The sequence below is a fragment of the Fringilla coelebs genome, assembly GCF_963513975.1.
Source record: "Fringilla coelebs genome assembly, chromosome: 27".
Lineage (NCBI taxonomy): Eukaryota > Metazoa > Chordata > Aves > Passeriformes > Fringillidae > Fringilla > Fringilla coelebs.
The window spans coordinates 912,803-932,658 of record NC_140053.1 but is presented as its reverse complement, the minus strand read 5'-3'; the positions used below and the strand labels follow the sequence as shown (position 1 = coordinate 932,658).

The following is a 19,856-nucleotide window of genomic DNA, read 5'->3' as shown; positions in this document are numbered from 1 at the left end:
GCTGCCCCCCAGGATCAGCTCCTGCCCTGCCGCGTTCCCAGCTCGGTGTCCTCGGTGTCCTCCTGCCGCGGGTCGGGGAGCGGGGCCACCTCTGGGGACAGGGACAGGGACATGGGGCCTCTCTCCAGGGGGGGTTTGGGACCCCCTGTACCTCCCCACAGGGGTTTGGGACCCCCGGTACCCCCCTAGAGGGGGATTTGGGACCCTCTTTACCTCCCCACAGGGCTTTGGGACCCCCTGTACCCCCCCTAGAGGGCTTTGGGACCCCCTGTACCCCCCCTAGAGGGCTTTGGGACCCCCTGTACCCCCCCACAGGGGTTTGGGACCCCCTGTACCCCCCACAGGGATTGGGGACCCCCGGTACCCCCCCACAGGGATTGGGGACCCCCGGTACCTGCCTAGAGGGGTTTGGGACCCCCTGTGCCCCCCTCCAGGGGGGTTTGGGACCCCCTGTACCCCCCACAGGGATTGGGGACCCCCTGTACCCCCCACAGGGATTGGGGACCCCCGGTACCTCCCTAGAGGCGGCTCCCCGGGGCCCACGGGGGCTCCTCAGCCGCTGGTGGTGGGGGCAGGGCCGGGTCCCCAAAGTCAGGGGGGGGCGGCGGCAGCTGGAGATCCTGGGGGGCTGCAAGAACCCCAAAAGAGCGAGGGAGGGAGGGATGGATGGAGGGATGGATGGAGGGATGGATGGATGGATGATGGATGGATGGATGGATGGATGGATGGATGGATGATGGATGGATGATGGATGGATGGATGGATGGATGGATGGATGGATGGATGGATGATGGATGGATGGATGATGGATGGATGATGGATGGATGGATGGATGGATGATGGATGGATGGATGATGGATGGATGATGGATGGATGGATGGATGGATGATGGATGGATGATGGATGGATGGATGGATGGATGGATGATGGATGGATGATGGATGGATGATGGATGGATGATGGATGGATGGATGGATGGAGGGATGGATGGATGGATGGATGATGGATGGATGGATGGATGGATGATGGATGGATGATGGATGGATGGATGGATGGATGGATGATGGATGGATGATGGATGGATGATGGATGGATGATGGATGGATGGATGGATGGATGGATGATGGATGGATGGATGATGGATGGATGGATGGATGGATGGATGGATGGATGGATGGATGGATGATGGATGGATGGATGGATGGATGGATGATGGATGGATGATGGATGGATGGATGGATGGATGATGGATGGATGGATGGATGGATGATGGATGGATGGATGATGGATGGATGATGGATGGATGGATGGATGGATGATGGATGGATGGATGGATGGATGGATGGATGGATGGATGGATGATGGATGATGGATGGATGGATGGATGGATGGATGATGGATGGATGATGGATGGATGGATGGATGGATGATGGATGGATGGATGGATGGATGGATGATGGATGGATGGATGGATGGATGATGGATGGATGGATGATGGATGGATGGATGGATGATGGATGGATGGATGGATGGATGGATGGATGGATGATGGATGGATGATGGATGGATGGATGGATGGATGATGGATGGATGATGGATGGATGGATGGATGATGGATGGATGGATGGATGGATGGATGGATGGATGGATGGATGGATGGATGGATGGATGGAGGGATGGATGGAGGAGCTCACCCACCCCAGAAGGGATGGGGACAGGTCACACGCTGTCCCCCGTGCCCCCGTCACCCCCCCGGAGCCCTGAGCACTCACCTGGGGGTGGGAGCTCCGGTGGTGGCAGCAGGTCCCCAGGGGGTGGTGGCAGCAGGTCCCCAGGGGGTGGTGGCAGGTCCCCAGGGGGAGGTGGCAGCAGGTCCCCAGGGGGTGGTGGCAGGTCCCCAGGGGGAGGTGGCAGCAGGTCCCCAGGGAGGGGAGGTGGCCCTGGCAGGTCCCCAGGGAGGGGAGGTGGCAGCAGGTCCCCAAGGGGAGGTGGCAGCAGGTCCCCAGGGAGGGGAGGTGGCCCTGGCAGGTCCCCAGGGAGGGGTGGTGGCCCTGGCAGGTCCCCAGGGAGGGGTGGTGGCCCTGGCAGGTCCCCAGGGAGGGGTGGCGGCGGCGGGATGGCAGTGGCAGGTGGGGGTGGCCCCGGAGGGGACGGTGCCAGCGGGGGTGGCCCTGGCGGTGGGGGAGGGGCAGGAATTCCGTCCCCAGGAGCCGCTGGGGTCCCGCTGGAGCTGGGGGGAGGAGCAGCAGTGTCAGGGTGGCGTCCCCGTGTCCCATTTCCCATCATTTCCATCATTCCCACCACTCCCACCATTCCCATCATTCCCATCATTTCCATCATTCCCATCATTTCCCATCATTTCCCATCATTTCCCATCATTTTTCCCCCAATCCCTTTTTTCCCCCAATCCCTTTTTTCCCCCAATCCCGGTTTTTCCCCCAATCCCGTTTTTCCCCCCAATCCCGGTTTTTCCCTCCAATCTCATTTTTTTCCCCCAATCCCGTTTTTCCCCCAATCCCGGTTTGTCCCCCCAATCCCGTTTTTTCTCCTCAATCCCATTTTTCCCCCCAATCCCGGTTTTTCCCCCCAATCCCGGTTTTTCTCCCCAATTCCCTTTTTTCCCCCAATTCCCTTTTCCCCCCCAATCCCGGTTTCCCCCCAATCCCGGTTTCTCCCCAATCCCGTTTTCCCCCCAATCCCGGTTTTCCCCCAATCCCATTTTTCCCCCCAATCCCGGTTTTTCCCCCCAATCCCATTTTCCCCCCAATCCCAGTTTTTCCCCCCAATCCCATTTTCCCCCCCAATCCCAGTTTTTCCCCCAATCCCGTTTTTTCCCCCAATCCCATTTTTCCCCCAATCCCGGTTTTCCCCCCAATCCCGGTTTTTACCTGGGGTCCCTCGGGGAGGGGCTGCGGGGGTCCCTCGGGAGGGTCCCCGCGGGAACCACGGGCGGCTGCACCGGCTCCGGGACGCGGCCGCTCCTCCTGCGAGGCCGGAGCGGCAGGATCGGGGGATCAGTGGGATCGGGGGATCAGGGGATCCATGGAAGGGGAGCGGTGGGATTGGGGGATCAGTGGGATTGGGGGATCAGCGGATCCATGGGATCGGGGGGATCAGGGGATCCGTGGGAGGGGAGCGGCGGGATCGGGGGATCAGTGGGATCAGGGGGATCAGGGGATCCGTGGGATACATGGGATGGTGGGATCAGGGGATCCATGGGATCCATGGGAGGGGATCAATGGAGTGGGACAGGATGGGGCGGGATGGGATGGGTTGGGATCAATGGGATGGGATGGGATCCATGGGATGGGATGGATGGGATGGGATGGGATGGGATGGGATGGGACGGGACGGGACGGGATGGGATGGGATCAATGGGATGGGATGGGATGGGATGGGATGGGATGGGATGGGATGGGATCAATGGGATGGGATGGGATGGGATGGAATGGGATGGGATGGGATGGGATGGGATGGGATGGGATGGGATGGGATGGGATGGGATGGGATGGGATGGGATAGAATCAATGGGATGGGATCAATGGCATGGAACAGGATGGGATGGGATCAATGGGATGTGATCTATGGGATCAATGTGCTGGGATGGGACGGGTTGGGATCAATGGGATGGGATCAATTGGATGGGATGGGATCAATGGGATGGGATCAATGGGATCAATGTGCCGGGATGGGTCGGGTTTGGATCAATGGGATGAGATCAATGGGATGGGATGGGATCAATGGGTTGGGATGGGATGGGATCCATGGGATCAATGTGCCGGGATGGGATGGTTTGGGATCAGTGGGATGGGATCAATGGGATCAATGTGCCAGGATGGGATGGGTTGGGATCAATGGGATGGGATCAATGGGATGGGTTGGGATCAATGGGATCAATGGGATGGGTTGGGATCAATGGGATGTGATCCATGGGATCCATGTGCCGGGATGGGATGGGTTGGGATCAACGGAATCAATGGGAAGGGATGGGTTGGGATGGGATCAATGGGATGTGATCCATGGGATCAATGTGCTGGGATGGGATCAATGGGATGGGATGGGATCAATGGGATCCATGGGATGGGATGGGATGGGGCCCCGACAGATCCCACACCCCGTGCCGCCCTGCTCGGGGCACACAGGGCAGCCTCACCCCAGCGTAAGATCAATGGGATCAATGGGATGGGTTGGGATCAATGGGATCAATGGGATGGGATCAATGGAATGGGATGGTTTAGGATCAATGGGATCAATAGGATCAATGGGATGGGATGGTTTGGGATCAATGGGATCAATAGGATCAATGGGCAGGGATGGTTTGGGATCAATGGGATCACTGGGCAGGGATGACAGACCCCACACCCCGTGCCGCCCCGCTCGGGGCACGCAGGGCAGCCTCACCCCAGCGTAAGATCAATGGGATCAATGGGCAGGGATGGTTTGGGATCAATGGATCAATAGGAAGGGATGGGATGGTTTGGGATCAATAGGATCAATGGGATGGGATGGTTTGGGATCAATGGGATCAATGGGATCAATGGGATCAATGGGATCAATGGGATCAATGGATCAATGGAATGGGATGGTTTGGGATCAATGGGATCAATGGGAAGGGATGGTTTGGGATCAATGGGATCAATGGGATCAATGGGATGGGATGGTTTGGGATCAATGGGATCAATGGGAAGGGATGGTTTGGGATCAATGGGATCAATGGGATCAATGGGATGGGATGGTTTGGGATCAATAGGATCACTGGGCAGGGATGACAGACCCCACACCCCGTGCCTCCCCTTCGGGGCACACAGGGCAGCCTCACCCCAGCGTAAGATCAATGGGATCAATGGGATGGTTTGGGATCAATAGGATCAATAGGATCACTGGGCAGAGATGACAGATCCCACACCCCGTGCCTCCCCTTCGGGGCACACAGGTCCAGCCTCACCCCAGCGTAAGATCAATGGGATCAATGGGATGGGATGGGATCAATGGGATCCATGGGATGGGATGGGATGGGATGGGATGGGATGGGATGGGATGGGATGGGATGGGATGGGGCCCCAACAGACCCCACACCCCGTGCCTCCCCTTCGGGGCACACAGGGCAGCCTCACCCCAGCGTTCCCGCAGCCTGCGCCGAGGAGCCCTTGGTGCCTTTCCGAGCCAGGGTGCCGGTGCGGGACAGCTGCGTGCTGGTGTCCTGCGGGGACACACGGACACGGGGACACACGGACGCGCTGGGCGCCGTCCCTGCCCCGGGGGAAGCGGCCCCGGCTCGGGCAGCCAGCGGAAGGCGCCGGGGCTGCGGGGGCGGCCCCGAGGCGGCGGCGCCGTGGGAACCGCGGCCGCCTCCCCCGAGCCCTCCCGCGGGGGTTTCCGGTGTGGGGCAGGATCCGTGGGGCTGGGGGGCCTCTGAACCCTCCCGTGGGGGTTTCTGCAGTGGGGGAGGATCCGTGGGGCTGGGGGGGCCTCTGAACCCTCCCGTGGGGGTTTCCGGAGTGGGGCAGGATCTGTGGGGCTCAGAGGCCTCTGAACCCTCCCGTGGGGGTTTCTGCACTGGGGCAGGATCCGTGGGGCTGGGGGGCCTCTGAACCCCCCCGTGGGGAAATTCTGAACCCTCCCGCGGGGGTTTCCGGAGTGGGGCAGGATCCGTGGGGCTGGGAGGGCTCTGAACCCTCCCGTGGGGGATTTCTGCACTGGGGGAGGATCCGTGGGGCTGGGGGGCCTCTGAACCCTCCCGTGGGGAAATTCTGCACTGGGGGAGGATCCGTGGGGCTCAGAGGCCTCTGAACCCTCCCGTGGGGGTTTCTGGAGTGGGGGAGGATCTGTGGGGCTGGGGGGCCTCTGAACCCTCCCGTGGGGGATTTCTGAGGTAGGGGAGGATCTCTGGGGCTCTGAGGATCCCAAAACCCTTTTGTGGGGGCACCTTTCAGAGCCGGGAAAGGCTTCACGGGGCTCTGAGGATCCCAAACCCCTCCTGTGGGGTTTTCTGGAACCAGGAAAGGCTCTGTGGGGCTCTGAGGATCCCAAACCCCTCCTGTGGGGTTTTCTAGACCCGGGAAAGGCTCCACGGGGCTCTGAGGCTCCCCAAATCCTTTTGTGGGGTTTTCTGGAACCAGGAAAGGCTCCACGGGGGTCAGAGGATCCCCAAACCCTTTTGTGGGGTTTTCCAGACCCGGGAAAGGCTCCACGGGGTTCTGAGGATCCCAAAATCCTTTTGTGGGGTTTTCCAGAGCCAGGAAAGGCTCCACGGGGCTCTGAGGATCCCTAAACCCATTTGTGGGGTTTTCTGGAACCAGGAAAGGCTCCGTGGGGCTCTGAGGATCCCCAAATCCTCCTGTGGGGTTTTCAGACCCGGGAAAGGCTCCGTGGGGTGCCCCAAGGCTGAGTGGGCACAGCCAGACCCCCCCCTCTCCACGCAGGAGGGGTCTGAGCCACCCGTGCGCCCCTCAGGGGACACCGGGGACATCGGGGACATTGGGGACACCGGGGAACGCCCCCGAGCCCCCCGGGACCCACCTTGATGCCGTGGCCGACGCCGTCCAGCGCCCCGAAGTTGAGGGGTCTCCTGTGGTAGGGCTCCAGCCCGGGGGGCTCCGGGGGGGCCGCGACCCTCGGGGAGCTCGGGCAGCGCTTGGGGACGGTCAGGGCGCCGATGGCGCGGCGCGACACCTTCTCCTTGTGGATGGCCACGCGCTGCCGGGGGGACAGCGCTGTCCCCAGAGCCACACCCTGGGGACAGCCGGCTCAGCCCCCAGGTGACACCGTCCAGCCAGCCCTGTGTCCCTGCCAGCCCTGTGTCCCTCCCTGCCAGCCCTGTGTCCCTCCCTGCCAGCCCCGTGTCCCTCCCTGCCAGCCCTGTGTCCCTCCCTGCCCGCCCTGTGTCCCTGCCCGGGGCATCCTGACAGCCCCGGTGTCACCGAGCTGTCCCACAGCCCTGTCCCCAAGTTTGGGGTGGCCACTGGACCCTGCAGCAGTGTCCCCAAGTTTGGGGTGGCCACTGGACCCTGCAGCAGTGTCCCCAAGCTCGGGGTGGCCACGGGACCCTGCAGCAGTGTCCCCAAGCTCCACAGGACTCTGCAGCAGTGTCCCCAGGTTTGGGGTGCCCACAGGACCCTGCAGCAGTGTCCCCAAGCCCCGGGAGGACAAGGCCAGCCTCCACCTTGGGGACAGTGTGGCAGCCAGGCCAACACTCTGAGCTCCCCCTCGCAGATTTGGGGACACTTTGGGACTGGCAGAGGTGACAGGGAAGCACCCCCGAGGCCAATTCCTGCCCGGCCCGGGCTGGCTCCGCGTTCCCAGCGCACGGGGGGGGTCTCCACCCCCAGGTCCCCCGTGTCCCACCTGTGCCACGCAGGTGACATCGGCCTCCAGCTGGCGCAGCTGGGCCGCCTGCAGGTCCAGCAGGCGCAGGAAGGCGCCGGCCAGGCTGCTGACCTGGTAGGTGACACTGGCCAGGGACTGCGTGCTCAGAGCCATCGTCTCCTCCAGCGCCTTCCTCTTGTCGCCGGCCTGCAGGGGACAGAGCGGGCCGTGGGACAGAGCCCGCCCGTGTTTCCTTCTGCTTTCCAAATGCCTCAGACTTCCCCCGGCTCCGGCGCCGGCGGGCGGGGGGGATCCCGGGATTCCCCGGGATTCCTGCCGGGAATGACGTCCCGGAGGGCTCCGGCCGGCCCTGGGGACAGCCGGAGGGGCCACGTGTGTGACAGCCGGGGTGGCAGCGGGCTCAGCTCCCGGAACAGCTCAGCTCATTTCCCTTCGGTTCTGCCCCGCTGCCTCCGGGCCCTTCGGAGCCCCGGGTGGGCACACGGAGACCCCTGCCCGGCAGGGAGGGGCAGGGTGGGCATTTCCCGGCTGGCTCCATCTCGGAGGGCCAGGCAGGGAGGAGGAGGAGGAAGAGATGAGGATGAGGACGAGGGATGCCCCAGCAGAGCTTCACGCTCGCCCTGTGCACGCAGGCCCTGCCCGGTGTCCCCTCCCACCCCCTGCGACACGCACCTGGCCCCAACCCCCTCCCCGCGCTTCTCCAGCGACCCCAACCCCCTGGAGACCCCCCCGTGCCCCCCAGACCCCCGCGGGAGCTGCTGGCGAGCCGGGGAGAAGCCACGACCCGCGGAAAACCCAGCGGAGGGCGGCTGGGACGGGCGCCCCGGGAGCCGTGGGGATGCTCGGGCTCCCGGGGGGCGGCTCCAGCATCGCCCCCGGCCCGGCCCGGCCCGGCTCGGCTCGGCCCGGCTCGGCCCGGCCCTGACCTGCAGGTAGTTGCTGTGGCAGTAGTCGGCCACCCGCAGCAGGTTGCCGTGCTGCTCCCGCAGCCGCTGCCGGCCCGCGGGGATGTCGCCGAGCCGCAGCCGCTCCAGCTCCGACATCGCGCCCGCCCCGGTCCCACTTCCTCCCCGCTGCGCCTTTTGAAGGCGCTGCCGGTGCTGACGCAGGGCCCGAGGGCGCCGCGGTGTCCCCGTGTCCCCGAGGGGACAGCCCGCCCTGCCCGGGACGAGCGGGGGGCTGGCACACCGGGAGGAAGGCACCGGGCCCCGGCCGCGGGGACAGCCCCGGGCTGGCGGGGACGGCAGCGGGGAAGGATGTGAGGCACGGGGAAGCGGGGCTGCGGGTCGGGGAGTGAGCCCAGAGGGATCCTGACCCCAGAAGGATCCCGGCCCCTAAAGGATCTCGACCCCTAAAGGATCTGGACCCTTAAAGGATCCTGACCCCTAAAGGATCCCGACCCCTAAAGGATCCCGACGCCTAAAGGATCCCAAACCCAGAAGGATCCCAACCCCTAAAGGATCTGGACCCCTAAAGGATCTGGACCCCTAAAGAACCCTGACCCTTAAAGGATCCCAACCCCAGAAGGATCCCGGCCCCTAAAGAATCCCAACCCCAGAAGTATCCCGGCCCCTAAAGGATCCTGACCCCTAAAGGATCCTGACCCCTAAAGGATCCCGACCCCTAAAGGATCCTGACCCCAGAAGGATCCCGACCCCTAGAAGATCCTGACCCTAAAGGATCCTGACCCCTAAAGGATCCCGGCCCCAGAAGGATCCTGATCCCAGAAGGATCCCGACCCCAAAAGGATCTCGACCCCAGAAAGATCTGGACCCTTAAAGGGTCCCGACCCCAGAAGGATCTGGACCCCTAAAGGATCCTGACCCCTAAAGGATCCCGACCCCAAAAGGATCTCGACCCCAGAAGGATCTGGACCCTTAAAGGATCCCGACCCTAAAGGATCCTGATCCCTAAAGGATCCCGACTCCAAAAGGATCTCAACCCCAAAAGGATCCTGATCCCTAAGAAGATCCCGACCCCTAAAGGATCCCAACCCCAGAAGGATCCCGACCCCAAAAGGATCTCAACCCCAAAAGGATCCTGATCCCTAAGAAGACCCCGACCCTAAAAGGATCCCGACCCCAGAATCACCCTGACCCCAAAACCGCCCTGTCCCCACCTGTGCCACCTGTGCCCAGCACCCCCGAGCCGCCGCCGCCGTCCCGGGGCTGGGCACGCCCGGGACCCCGCGGAGCTCCCGGTGCCCTGGGCTGCGCGCCTGGCCCGCCCGGTAAGGGCACGGGAGGGGAGTGCTGGAATGTTCTCGGCCCCCGGTGACCCCCGAGGTGCCCGGCCAGGCCCGTTTCACATCCCCGCAGGAAATTCCCCCTTCCCGGGGCTCGGAAAGCCCCGGCGGCCGCTCCTCCGCTCCTCCTCCCCCGCCGGGGCTTCCCCGCGGCCTCCGGGCTCCGTCCCCAGCCCCGGGCCGGGCCCTTCCTGAGCCCGGCCCCAGGGAAATGATGGATTTCCTCCGCTCCCGCTCGGCACGGCACGGCTCGGCACGGCACGGCACGGCAGGGCACGGCTCGGCTCGGCACGGCACGGCACGGCACGGCACCGGCAGGGCACGGCACGGCACCGGTACGGCACGGCACGGCACGGAGCGGCACGGCACGGCACCGGCACGGCATGGCACGGCACCGACACCGACACTGGCACGGAGCGGCACCGACCGGACCTGGGGGGAACCTCCGGGACCCCCAGGGGTCATTCCCGGGGTCAGCCCAGGGGTCAGTGAGGGGGTCAGTGCTGGGATCAACCCAGGGTCACTCCCAGGGGTCAGCCCTGGGGTCAGTACCGGGGTCAGCCCAGGGGTCAGTGCTGGGATCAACCCAGGGTCACTCCCAGGGGTCACTCCCAGCGGTCACTCCCAAGGTCACTCCCAGGGGTCACTCTCAGTGGTCACTCCCAGTGGTCACTCTCATTGGTCACTCTCATTGGTCACTCCCAGCGGTCACTCCCATGGTCACTCCCAAGGTCACTCCCAGGGTCACTCTCAGTGGTCACTCCCAGTGGTCACTCTCATGGTCACTTCCATGGTCACTCCCAGGGGTCACTCCCAAGGGTCACTCCCACGGTCACTCCCAGGGGTCACTCCCAGGGGTCACTCCCGCGGTCACTCCCAGGGTCACTCCCAGGGGTCACTCCCGCGGTCACTCTCATTGGTCACTCCCAGGGTCACTCCCGCGGTCACTCCCAAGGGTCACTCCCAAGGGTCACTCTCATTGGTCACTCCCAGGGTCACTCCCACGGTCACTCCCAGAGGTCACTCTCGCGGTCACTCCCAGGGTCACTCCCAAGGGTCACTCTCATTGGTCACTCCCAGGGTCACTCCCAAGGTCACTCCCAGGGTCACTCTCATTGGTCACTCCCGGGGGTCACTCCCAGGGTCACTCCCAAGGGTCACTCTCATTGGTCACTCTCAGTGGTCACTCCCGCGGTCACTCCTGCGGTCACTCCCGGGGGTCACTCCCAGAGGTCACTCCCAAGGGTCACTCTCATTGGTCACTCTCATTGGTCACTCCCGCGGTCACTCCCGCGGTCACTCCCGCCGCTCCGCCAGGCTCCGGACACGCCGCGGGCAGGGTCTGGGGTCTCCCCGGCTGTCCCGGCTGTCCCCCCGCCAGCCCCGGTGCCCCGCCCCGCCCCGGCCCGATTAGGCCGGGCTTTGGGGCTAATCCCGACACCTGACCGGCTCAGGCCGCTCAGCCCATTATCGGCTTAGCAGCCACGACATCTGCCGCCCGCCGCGCCGGGGGCAGCCTCCCTCCGGTCCCTCCGGTCCCGCCGCTCCCTCCGGTCCCGCCGCTCCCTCCGCTCCCTCCGGTCCCGCCGCTCCCTCCGGTCCCGCCGCTCCCCTCCATGGGGCTCTGAGCGACCCCAAAGAACAGGGGCGACCCCCGGTGAGTCCCCCCAGGTGAGTTCCTCCGCTCCCGCCGCTCCCGCCGGTCCCGCCGCGCCGGGGCAGCCCCCGCTCCGCTCCCGCCGGTCCCTCCGCTCCGTCCGCTCCGCTCCCTCCGGTCCCTCCGCTCCCTCCGGTCCCCTCCATGGGGCTCTGAGCGACCCCAAAGAACAGGGGCGACCCCCGGTGAGTCCCCCCAGGTGAGTTCCTCCGCTCCCGCCGCTCCCGCCGGTCCCGCCGCTCCCTCCGCTCCCTCCGGTCCCCTCCATGCGGCTCTGAGCGACCCCAGAGCACAGGGGCGGCCCCCGGTGACTCCCCCCAGGTGAGTCCCTCTGCTCCTCCGCCCCCAGGTGAGTCCCTCTGCTCCCCTCCATGGGGTTCTGAGCGACCCCAAAGAACAGGGGCGGCCCCCGGCCCCCGGTGAGTCCCCCCAGGTGAGTCCCTCCGCTCCGCTCCGCTCCCGCCGCTCCGCTCCCGCCGCTCCGGGGGCAGCCCCCGCTCCGCTCCGCTCCCTCCATGGGGCTCTGAGCGACCCCAGCGCACAGGGGCGACCCCCGGTGAGTCCCCACAGGTGAGTCCCTCTGATCCTCCCCCCCCAAGGTGAGTCCCTCTGCTCCCCCGGGGCCGTTTGGGGAGCAGGAATTGCTTCCTCCAGGTGAGTCCCGGCCCCAGGTGAGTCCCCCCAGGTGAGTCCCTCTGCTCCCCCAGGGCCAATCGCTTCCCCCCGGGTGAGTCCCGGCCCCAGGTGAGTCCCTTTGCTCCTCCAAGGCTGTTTGGGGAGCAGGAATTGCTTCCCCCCAGGTGAGTCCCAGCCCCAGGTGAGTCCCGGCCCCAGGTGAATCCCCCCAGGTGAGTCCCGGCCCCAGGTGAGTCCCTCTGCTCCCCCAGGGCCGTTTGGGGAGCAGCAGTCCCTTCCCCCCAGGTGAGTCCCCCCCAGGTGAGTCCCCCCAGGTGAGTCCCTCTGCTCGCCCAGGGCCGTTTGGGGAGCAGCAGTCCCTTCCCCCCAGGTTTGGTGGCTCCCGGGGCTGGCGGTGTCCCCAGGGATGTGCAGGCACAGGGACACGTGTGCCACACGGGGTTTTTGGGGGAAAAGACTCAGATTTCCCCAACCTCCACAATGCCAAAAATCGTTCAGGGGGGGCAATGACGGAGCTGGGACGTGTTTAATTCCCCAGGGAGCTGGGAGGGCGTCCCCAGGGGTGACAATCCCGGTGGCACCCTTTGGGAGGGCGTCCCCAGAGGGTGACAATCCCGATGGCACCCTTTGGGAGGGCGTCCCCAGAGGGTGACAATCCCGGTGGCACCCTTTGGGAGGGTGTCCCCAGAGGGTGACAACCCCGGTGACACCCTTTGGGAGGGCGTCCCCAGAGGGTGACAATCCCGGTGACACCCTTTGGGAGGGCGTCCCCAGAGGTGACAATCCCGGTGACACCCTCTGGGAGGGCGTCCCCAGGGGGTGACAACCCCGGTGGCACCCTCTGGGAGGGCGTCCCCAGAGGGTGACAATCCCGGTGGCACCCTTTGGGAGGGCGTCCCCAGAGGTGACAATCCCGGTGGCACCCTTTGGGAGGGCGTCCCCAGAGGTGACAATCCCGGTGGCACCCTCTGGGAGGGCGTCCCCAGAGGGTGACAATCCCGGTGGCACCCTTTGGGAGGGCGTCCCCAGAGGTGACAATCCCGGTGGCACCCTTTGGGAGGGCGTCCCCAGAGGTGACAATCCCGGTGGCACCCTTTGGGAGGGCGTCCCCAGAGGTGACAATCCCGGTGGCACCCTTTGGGAGGGCGTCCCCAGAGGTGACAATCCCGGTGGCACCCTTTGGGAGGGCGTCCCCAGAGGTGACAATCCCGGTGGCACCCAGCAGCAATCCCAAGCGGCCGCTGTCCCTCGGCTCCAGGGCGCCATGGCTCAGGACATGACCGAGAAGGAGCTGCTCAAGATGGAGCTGGACCAGCTGAAGAAGGAGGTGAAGAACGAGAGGCAGATGGTGAGAGCAGGGCAGGGCAGGGACCTGAGGGGGCTGGGGAGGGACCCCGGGGTCTGAAATCCACCCACACTGCCCCAAAAACGGCCAAACTGCCCCTAAAACAGCCACACTGCCCCTAAAACAGCCACACTGCTCCTAAAGAACCCACACTGCCCCTAAAACGGCCACACTGCCCCTAAAACGGCCACACTGCCCCTAAAACAGCCACACTGCCCCTAAAACTGCCCCCAATGCACCCACACTGCCCCTAAAACAGCCACACTGCCCCTAAAACGGCCACACTGCACCTAAAACAGCCACACTGCCCCTAAAGAACCCACACTGCCCCCAAAACAGCCACACTGCCCCTAAAACAGCCACACTGCCCCTAAAACGGCCACACTGCCCCTAAAACAGCCACACTGCACCTAAAACGGCCACACTGCCCCCAAAACAGCCACACTGCCCCTAAAACAGCCACACTGCCCCTAAAACAGCCACACTGCCCCTAAAACGGCCACACTGCACCTAAAGAACCCACACTGCACCTAAAACGGCCACACTGCACCTAAAGAACCCACACTGCCCCCAAAACAGCCACACTGCCCCTAAAACGGCCACACTGCACCTAAAGAACCCACACTGCCCCCAAAACAGCCACACTGCCCCTAAAGCACTCACACTGCCCCTAAAACAGCCACACTGCCCCAAAAACAGCCACACTGCCCCCAAAACAGCCACACTGCCCCTAAAACTGCCCCCAATGCACCCACACTGCCCCTAAAACAGCCACACTGCCCCCAAAGCACCCACACTGCCCCTAAAATACCCACACTGCCCCTAAAACAGCCACACTGCCCCTAAAACACCCACACTGCCCCTAAAACAGCCACACTGCCCCCAAAGCTCTGGGGTGCTCTGGGACACCCCATGGGTGGCTTTAGGATGCCCCAGAGATGGTTTTGGGGCGCCCCAGGGGTGGTTTTGGGGTGCCCCAGGGGTGGTTTTGGGGTGGCCCAGGGATTATTTGGGGTGCCCCAGGGATGGCTTGGGGTGCTCTGGTTGTTGGGATGCCTCAGGGGTGCCTTGGAATGCTCTGGGACACCCCAGGGGTGGTTTTGGGGTGCCCCAGGGGTTATTTGGGGTGCCCCAGGGGTGGCTCTGGCACACCCCAGGGGTTATTTGGGGTGCCCCAGCGGTGGCTCTGGCACACCCCAGGGGTGGTTTTAGGTTGCCCCAGGGGTGGTTCAGGGATGTCCCAGGGGTTATTTGGGACAGTTTGGGGGTGCCCCATCCCAGGCCCATGCTGTCCCACTCCCCCGCCCCAGCCCTGGGCTGGCCCCGGTGCAGATCCCGGGTGCAGATCCCCTGGTGTGCATCCCCTTGGGGCAGATCCCAGGTGCATCCCCCTGGGGCAGATCCCAGGGTTGGATCCCCGGTGTGGATCCCTGGGGTTGGATCCACTGGGTGCAGATCCCCAGGGCTGGATCCCCCCATCACAGATCCCCCTGGGGCAGATCCCCCCATCGCGGATCCCCAGGGTTGGATCCCCAGGGCTGGATCCCCAGGATTGGATCCCCATTGTGGATCCCCGGTGCGGATCCCCCCGTTGTGGATCCCCAGGGTTGGATCCCCATTGTGGATCCCCCCGTTGTGGATCCCCCCGCCGTGGATCCCCTCCCCACCACGCTCTGGCCCGGGCAGGTCTCCAAGACGGGCAAGGAGATCAAGGATTACATCGAGTCGATGGCGGCCGAGGACCCGCTGCTCAAGGGCGTGCCCGAGGACAAGAACCCCTTCAAGGAGAAGGGGGGCTGCACCGTCAGCTGACCCCCGCCCCGCCGCAGCCCCCGCAGCCCCCGCATCCCCCTCATCCGGGACCCACCCCCAGCGCACCCAAAACGGAGAGAAAGGAGGGAAAAAAGGCACGGAAAAGGAAAAAAAAACCAAAAAAACCCCAAAATTCCCAGCCCCGCTGCAGCTCCCGCATCCCCCATCCGGGACCCACCCCCAGCGCACCCAAAAGGGAGAAAATGAAGGAATAAAAGGCACGGAAAAAGGAAAAAAAAAATAAACCTAAAATTCCAGCTCCGCCGCAGCCCCCGCATCCCCCCGCATCCCCCTCATCCGGGACCCACCCCCAGCGCACCCAAAACGGAGAGAAATTAGGAAAAAAAGGCACGGAAAAGGAAAAAAAAACCAAAAAAACCCCAAAATTCCCAGCCCCGCTGCAGCTCCCGCATCCCCCATCCGGGACCCACCCCCAGCGCACCCAAAAGGGAGAAAATGAAGGAATAAAAGGCACGGAAAAGGAAAAAAAAAATAAACCTAAAATTCCAGCTCCGCCGCAGCCCCCGCATCCCCCCTCATCCCCCTCATCCAGGACCCACCCCCAGCGCACCCAAAAGGGAGAGGAAGGAGGAAAAAAAGCCGCGGAAAAAGGAAAAAAACCCAAAAAACTAAAATTCCCAGCCCCGCCGCAGCTCCCGCTCCCCCCTCATCCGGGACCGACCCCAGCGCACCCCAAGGGGAGAGAAAGAAGGAAAAAATGGCACGGAAAAAGGAAAAAAAAATAAATTAAACAAAATTCCCAGCCCCGCCGCATCCCCCCATCCGGGACCCACCCCCAGCGCACCCAAAAGGGAGAAAATGAAGGAATAAAAGGCACGGAAAAGGAAAAAAAAAATAAACCTAAAATTCCAGCTCCGCCGCAGCCCCCGCATCCCCCCTCATCCCCCTCATCCAGGACCCACCCCCAGCGCACCCAAAACGGAGAGGAAGGAGGGAAAAAAGGCACGGAAAAAGAAAAAAAACCAAAAAAACCCCAAAATTCCCAGCCCCGCTGCAGCTCCCGCATCCCCCTCATCCGGGACCCACCCCCAGCGCACCCAAAACGGAGAGAAAGGAGGGAAAAAAGCACGGAAAAAGAAAAAAAACCCACAAGAACCCGAAATTCCCAGTCCCGCCGCAGCTCCCGCATCCCCTCCGGGCTGACCCATCCAGGACCGACCCCAGCGCACCCAAAACGGAGAGAAAGGAGGAGGAAAAAGGCACGGAAAAAGAAAAAAAATAAATAAAACAAAATTCCCAGGCCCGCCGCATCCCCCTCATCCGGGACCCACCCCCAGCGCACCCAAAAGGGAGAGAAAGAAGGAAAAAGGCACGGAAAAAGGAAAAAAAAATAAATAAAACAAAATTCCCAGGCCCGCCGCAGCTCCCGCTCCTCCTCATCCAGGAGCGACCCCCAGCGCACCCAAAAGGGAGAAAAAGAAGGAAAAAAAGGCACGGAATAAGGAAAAAAACCCAAACAACCCGGAATTCCCCGCCCCGCCGCAGCTCCCGCATCCCCTCCGGGCTGACTCAGCCAGGACCGACCCCAGCGCACCCAAAAGGGAGAAAATGAAGGAATAAAAGGCACGGAAAAAGAAAAAAACCCACAAGAACCCGAAATTCCCAGCCCCGCTGTAGCTCCCGCTCCTCCCTCATCCAGGACCGACCCCAGCGCACCCAAAAGGGAGAAAATGAAGGAATAAAAGGCACGGAAAAAGAAAAAAACCCACAAGAACCCGAAATTCCCAGCCCCGCTGTAGCTCCCGCTCCTCCCTCATCCAGGACCGACCCCAGCGCACCCAAAAGGGAGAAAATGAAGGAATAAATGGCACGGAAAAAGAAAATAAAAAACCAAGAACCCGAAATTCCCAGCCCCGCCGCAGCTCCCGCTCCCAAAAGGGAGAAAAAGAAGGAAAAAAAGCACGGAATAAGGAAAAAACAAACCAACCCAAAATTCCCAGCCCCGCCGCCGCCGCAGATTTGGTTTCCCACGAGCAAAAAACGGAAAAAGCAGCAAAACTTCTGCATTTTCAGCAGCCTGAGGGGTGGGGGGAACACCGAGCCCGGCGCTGTCCTTTATCCCAAACCCCGGAGCTCCTTCCCGGGGATTGCGGCCGGGAATGGGATGGAGAGGAGGGAGAGGAGGGAGAGGAGGGAGAGGAGGGAGAGGAGGGAGAGGCCGCCGGGAGCTCCCCCAGGTCCCGATTCCCCTCTGGAAAACCCCTGGAAAATCGGCGTGGAGCACAGAGAGCGCCCTGCTGCTGCGTTTTGGGGATTTTGGGGTAAATCTTGGCAGGAAAACCCCTGGAAAATCGGCGTGGAGCACAGAGAGCGCCCTGCTGCTGCTTTTTGGGGTTTTGGGGGTTAATATTGGCAGGAAAATCCGCGTGGAGCCGGCCCCAAGCACAGAGAGCGCCCTGCTGCTGCTTTTTGGGGTAAATCTCGACAGGAAAATCAGCGTGGAGCACACAGAGCGCCCTGCTGCTGCTTTTTGGGGTTTTTGGGGTAAATCTTGGCAGGAAAATCAGCGTGGAGCCATCCCCGAGCACGCTGGGTTCTCCTGCTGCTCCTTTTTGGGGTTTTTGGGGTAAATCGTGATAGGAAAATCGGCGTGGAGCTGCTCCCGAGCACGCTGGGTTCTCCTGCTGCTGCTTTTTGGGGATTTTGGGGTAAATCTTGGCAGGAAAACCCCTGGAAAATCAGCGTGGAGCACAGAGAGCGCCCTGCTGCTGCTTTTTGGGGTAAATCTCGACAGGAAAATCAGCGTGGAGCCATCCCCAGAGCGCCCTGCTGCTCCTTTTAGGGGTTTTTGGGGTAAATCTTGACTGGAAAATCAGCGTGGAGCCATCCCCAAACACGCCGGGCACTCCTGCTGCTCCTTTTTGGGGTTTTTGGGGTAAATCTCGACAGGAAAACCCCGAGGCACAGCCAGCTCCCGAATTCAGCGGGGTAGCTTTGCTGTTTGGAGCCGTTTTGCTTTTTTAAGAACCCATCCCGGGGTTTCTTTCTCCCTGTTTAACCTCAGGGGAAGGAAACTCTCCCAGAACGGCCCCGATGGCATCGAGCCCAACAATTTGAATTTCGGAGCCCTCGGGGCGCTGTCCCCAGCCCTCTGCCACTCCTCCCCTCCTCCCAGCCCGGTTAAATCCCAGGAAATTCCTCTGGATCCCACCTGGAGCGATTTTCCTGCCCCTGGATCCCAGGAAATCCCCCTGGATCTCACCTGGAGGGATTTTCCTGCCCCTGGATCTCACCTGGATCTCACCTGGAGCGATTTTCCTGCCCCTGGATCCCAGGAAATGACTCTGGATCCCACCCAGAGTGATTTTCCTGCCCCTGGATCCCACCTGGAGCAATTTCCCTGCCCCTGGATCCCAAGGAAATTCCTCTGGATCTCACCTGGAGCATTTTCCTGCCCCTGGATCCCACCTGGATCCCACCTGGAGTGCTTTTCCTGCCCCTGGATCCCAATAAAATCCCTCAGGATCCCACCTGGAGCATTTCCCTGCCCCTGGATCCCAGCTCAGCCTCACCACGGGGCAAAGTCACCCTAAAAACAGGAGGAAAAGACAAAAAAAAGTGAATTTTCTTCAAGCAGGGAGTCCCCTCTGCAGCCAGAGCCCCCTCCCTGCACTCCCTGGTCCCAAAACACCCCAAAAAACCCCCAAAAATCCCAAACCAGCCCAAAAAACCCCAAACCAGCCCTAAAAACCCCAAAGCAGCCCAAAATCGAGGTGGTTTTGTTCTTTCTCTCAGATGCTCAATAAACCCGCCAGCACCACCATGGCCTCTGTTTCTTGCAGGAAATACTCTCAAAAAATTGGAATTTATCTGCTTTATTTTTGCTCTAAAGTGGATTTTTATTTTATTTTATTTTATTTTATTTTATTTTATTTTATTTTATTTTTTATTTTAATTTCTGCAGACCTCCCAGTCCCAATATCCAGCTCGTGACTCACATTATTCCTTTAATGCTCCAATATTTTTATTTCTTTTTTTTTTTTTGCCTTTAAAACACGGGTGCACAGTGGGGCTGAATCCTGGTTTTTGGCAGAGTTTTTGATTGTTCTGCTGGGTTTTTTTGGGGTTTTTTTTGGGTGAAATCCTATTTTTTGATGGAGTTGGTTGGTGGGGGTTTTTTTGGGGGGGTGATGGAGCTGAATGTGAGATGCTCCATAATTAATTTAGGGCTCACCCAAAGGCGCTGCTTCTTCTCCGGGCCACAGCTCCAAGACAATTTCAGGCTATTTAAGGAAAAAAAAAAAATAAAAATAGTCTTGAGACGATCGGCTCCTCTGAGGCCTGAGCTGCCCCTAATCCGGGGCAATAACCGGGCCGCGGCCGGAGGGGATTGACCCGTTAATCGATGTTAAAGGGCTGGGAACGTGCGTCAGAGCCGGCTAAGCCGCCTCGGAGGGGATTCGGGACAATGCCGGCCCCACAGCGCCTCAGGGCAGGGCGGCAAAGGCCGGGCAGCGTCGTGAGGGCTCCGACCCTCCGCCATGAGGGCGCCGGGCGGCTGAGGGGGAGGCGGGCCAAAGGGCGCTCCCAGCCAATAGCAGCGCGGGATTGGCAGAGTGACATCCGTTCAGCCAATCAGAGGTGGAGAACGGAGGGCGCGAACGCGCTCCCGGGGGATTGCTGAAGTGGGAGGCGGGACAAAGGAAGGTGGCAACCAATAGAAACGCGATGTTGTGGGAGTGACAGCAGGTGTAGCTAATCAGCGATAGGGGAACGGAGAGCATGAAACCCCCTCGGGAGATACGGATTGCGGAAGAAGGAGGCGGTGCAAAGAGCGCTGTCAGCCAGTAAAATTAAGAACTTGTGAGAGTGAC

At 61.9% G+C, this 19,856-nt stretch overlaps 2 protein-coding genes across 2 annotated transcripts; one reads left to right on the top strand and one right to left on the bottom strand.

Moving 5' to 3' along the window:
- Positions 1-518: 518 nt before the first annotated feature.
- ABI3 (ABI family member 3) lies at positions 519-8,369 on the bottom strand (the record flags this gene model as incomplete). Its single annotated transcript, XM_084221996.1, has 7 exons — positions 519-628; positions 1,773-2,230; positions 2,889-2,984; positions 5,115-5,200; positions 6,520-6,696; positions 7,345-7,512; positions 8,253-8,369. 7 exons carry the CDS (start codon positions 8,367-8,369, stop codon positions 519-521), a joined length of 1,212 nt encoding a protein of 403 aa, XP_084078122.1.
- Positions 8,370-10,921: 2,552 nt separating this feature from the next.
- Positions 10,922-17,078, top strand: GNGT2 (G protein subunit gamma transducin 2). The gene is made up of 3 exons (XM_084222289.1): positions 10,922-11,242; positions 13,123-13,212; positions 14,896-17,078. Exons 2-3 carry the CDS (start codon positions 13,129-13,131, stop codon positions 15,019-15,021), a joined length of 210 nt encoding a protein of 69 aa, XP_084078415.1. The 5' UTR covers positions 10,922-11,242; positions 13,123-13,128; the 3' UTR covers positions 15,022-17,078.
- The last annotated feature ends 2,778 nt before the right edge of the window (positions 17,079-19,856 follow it).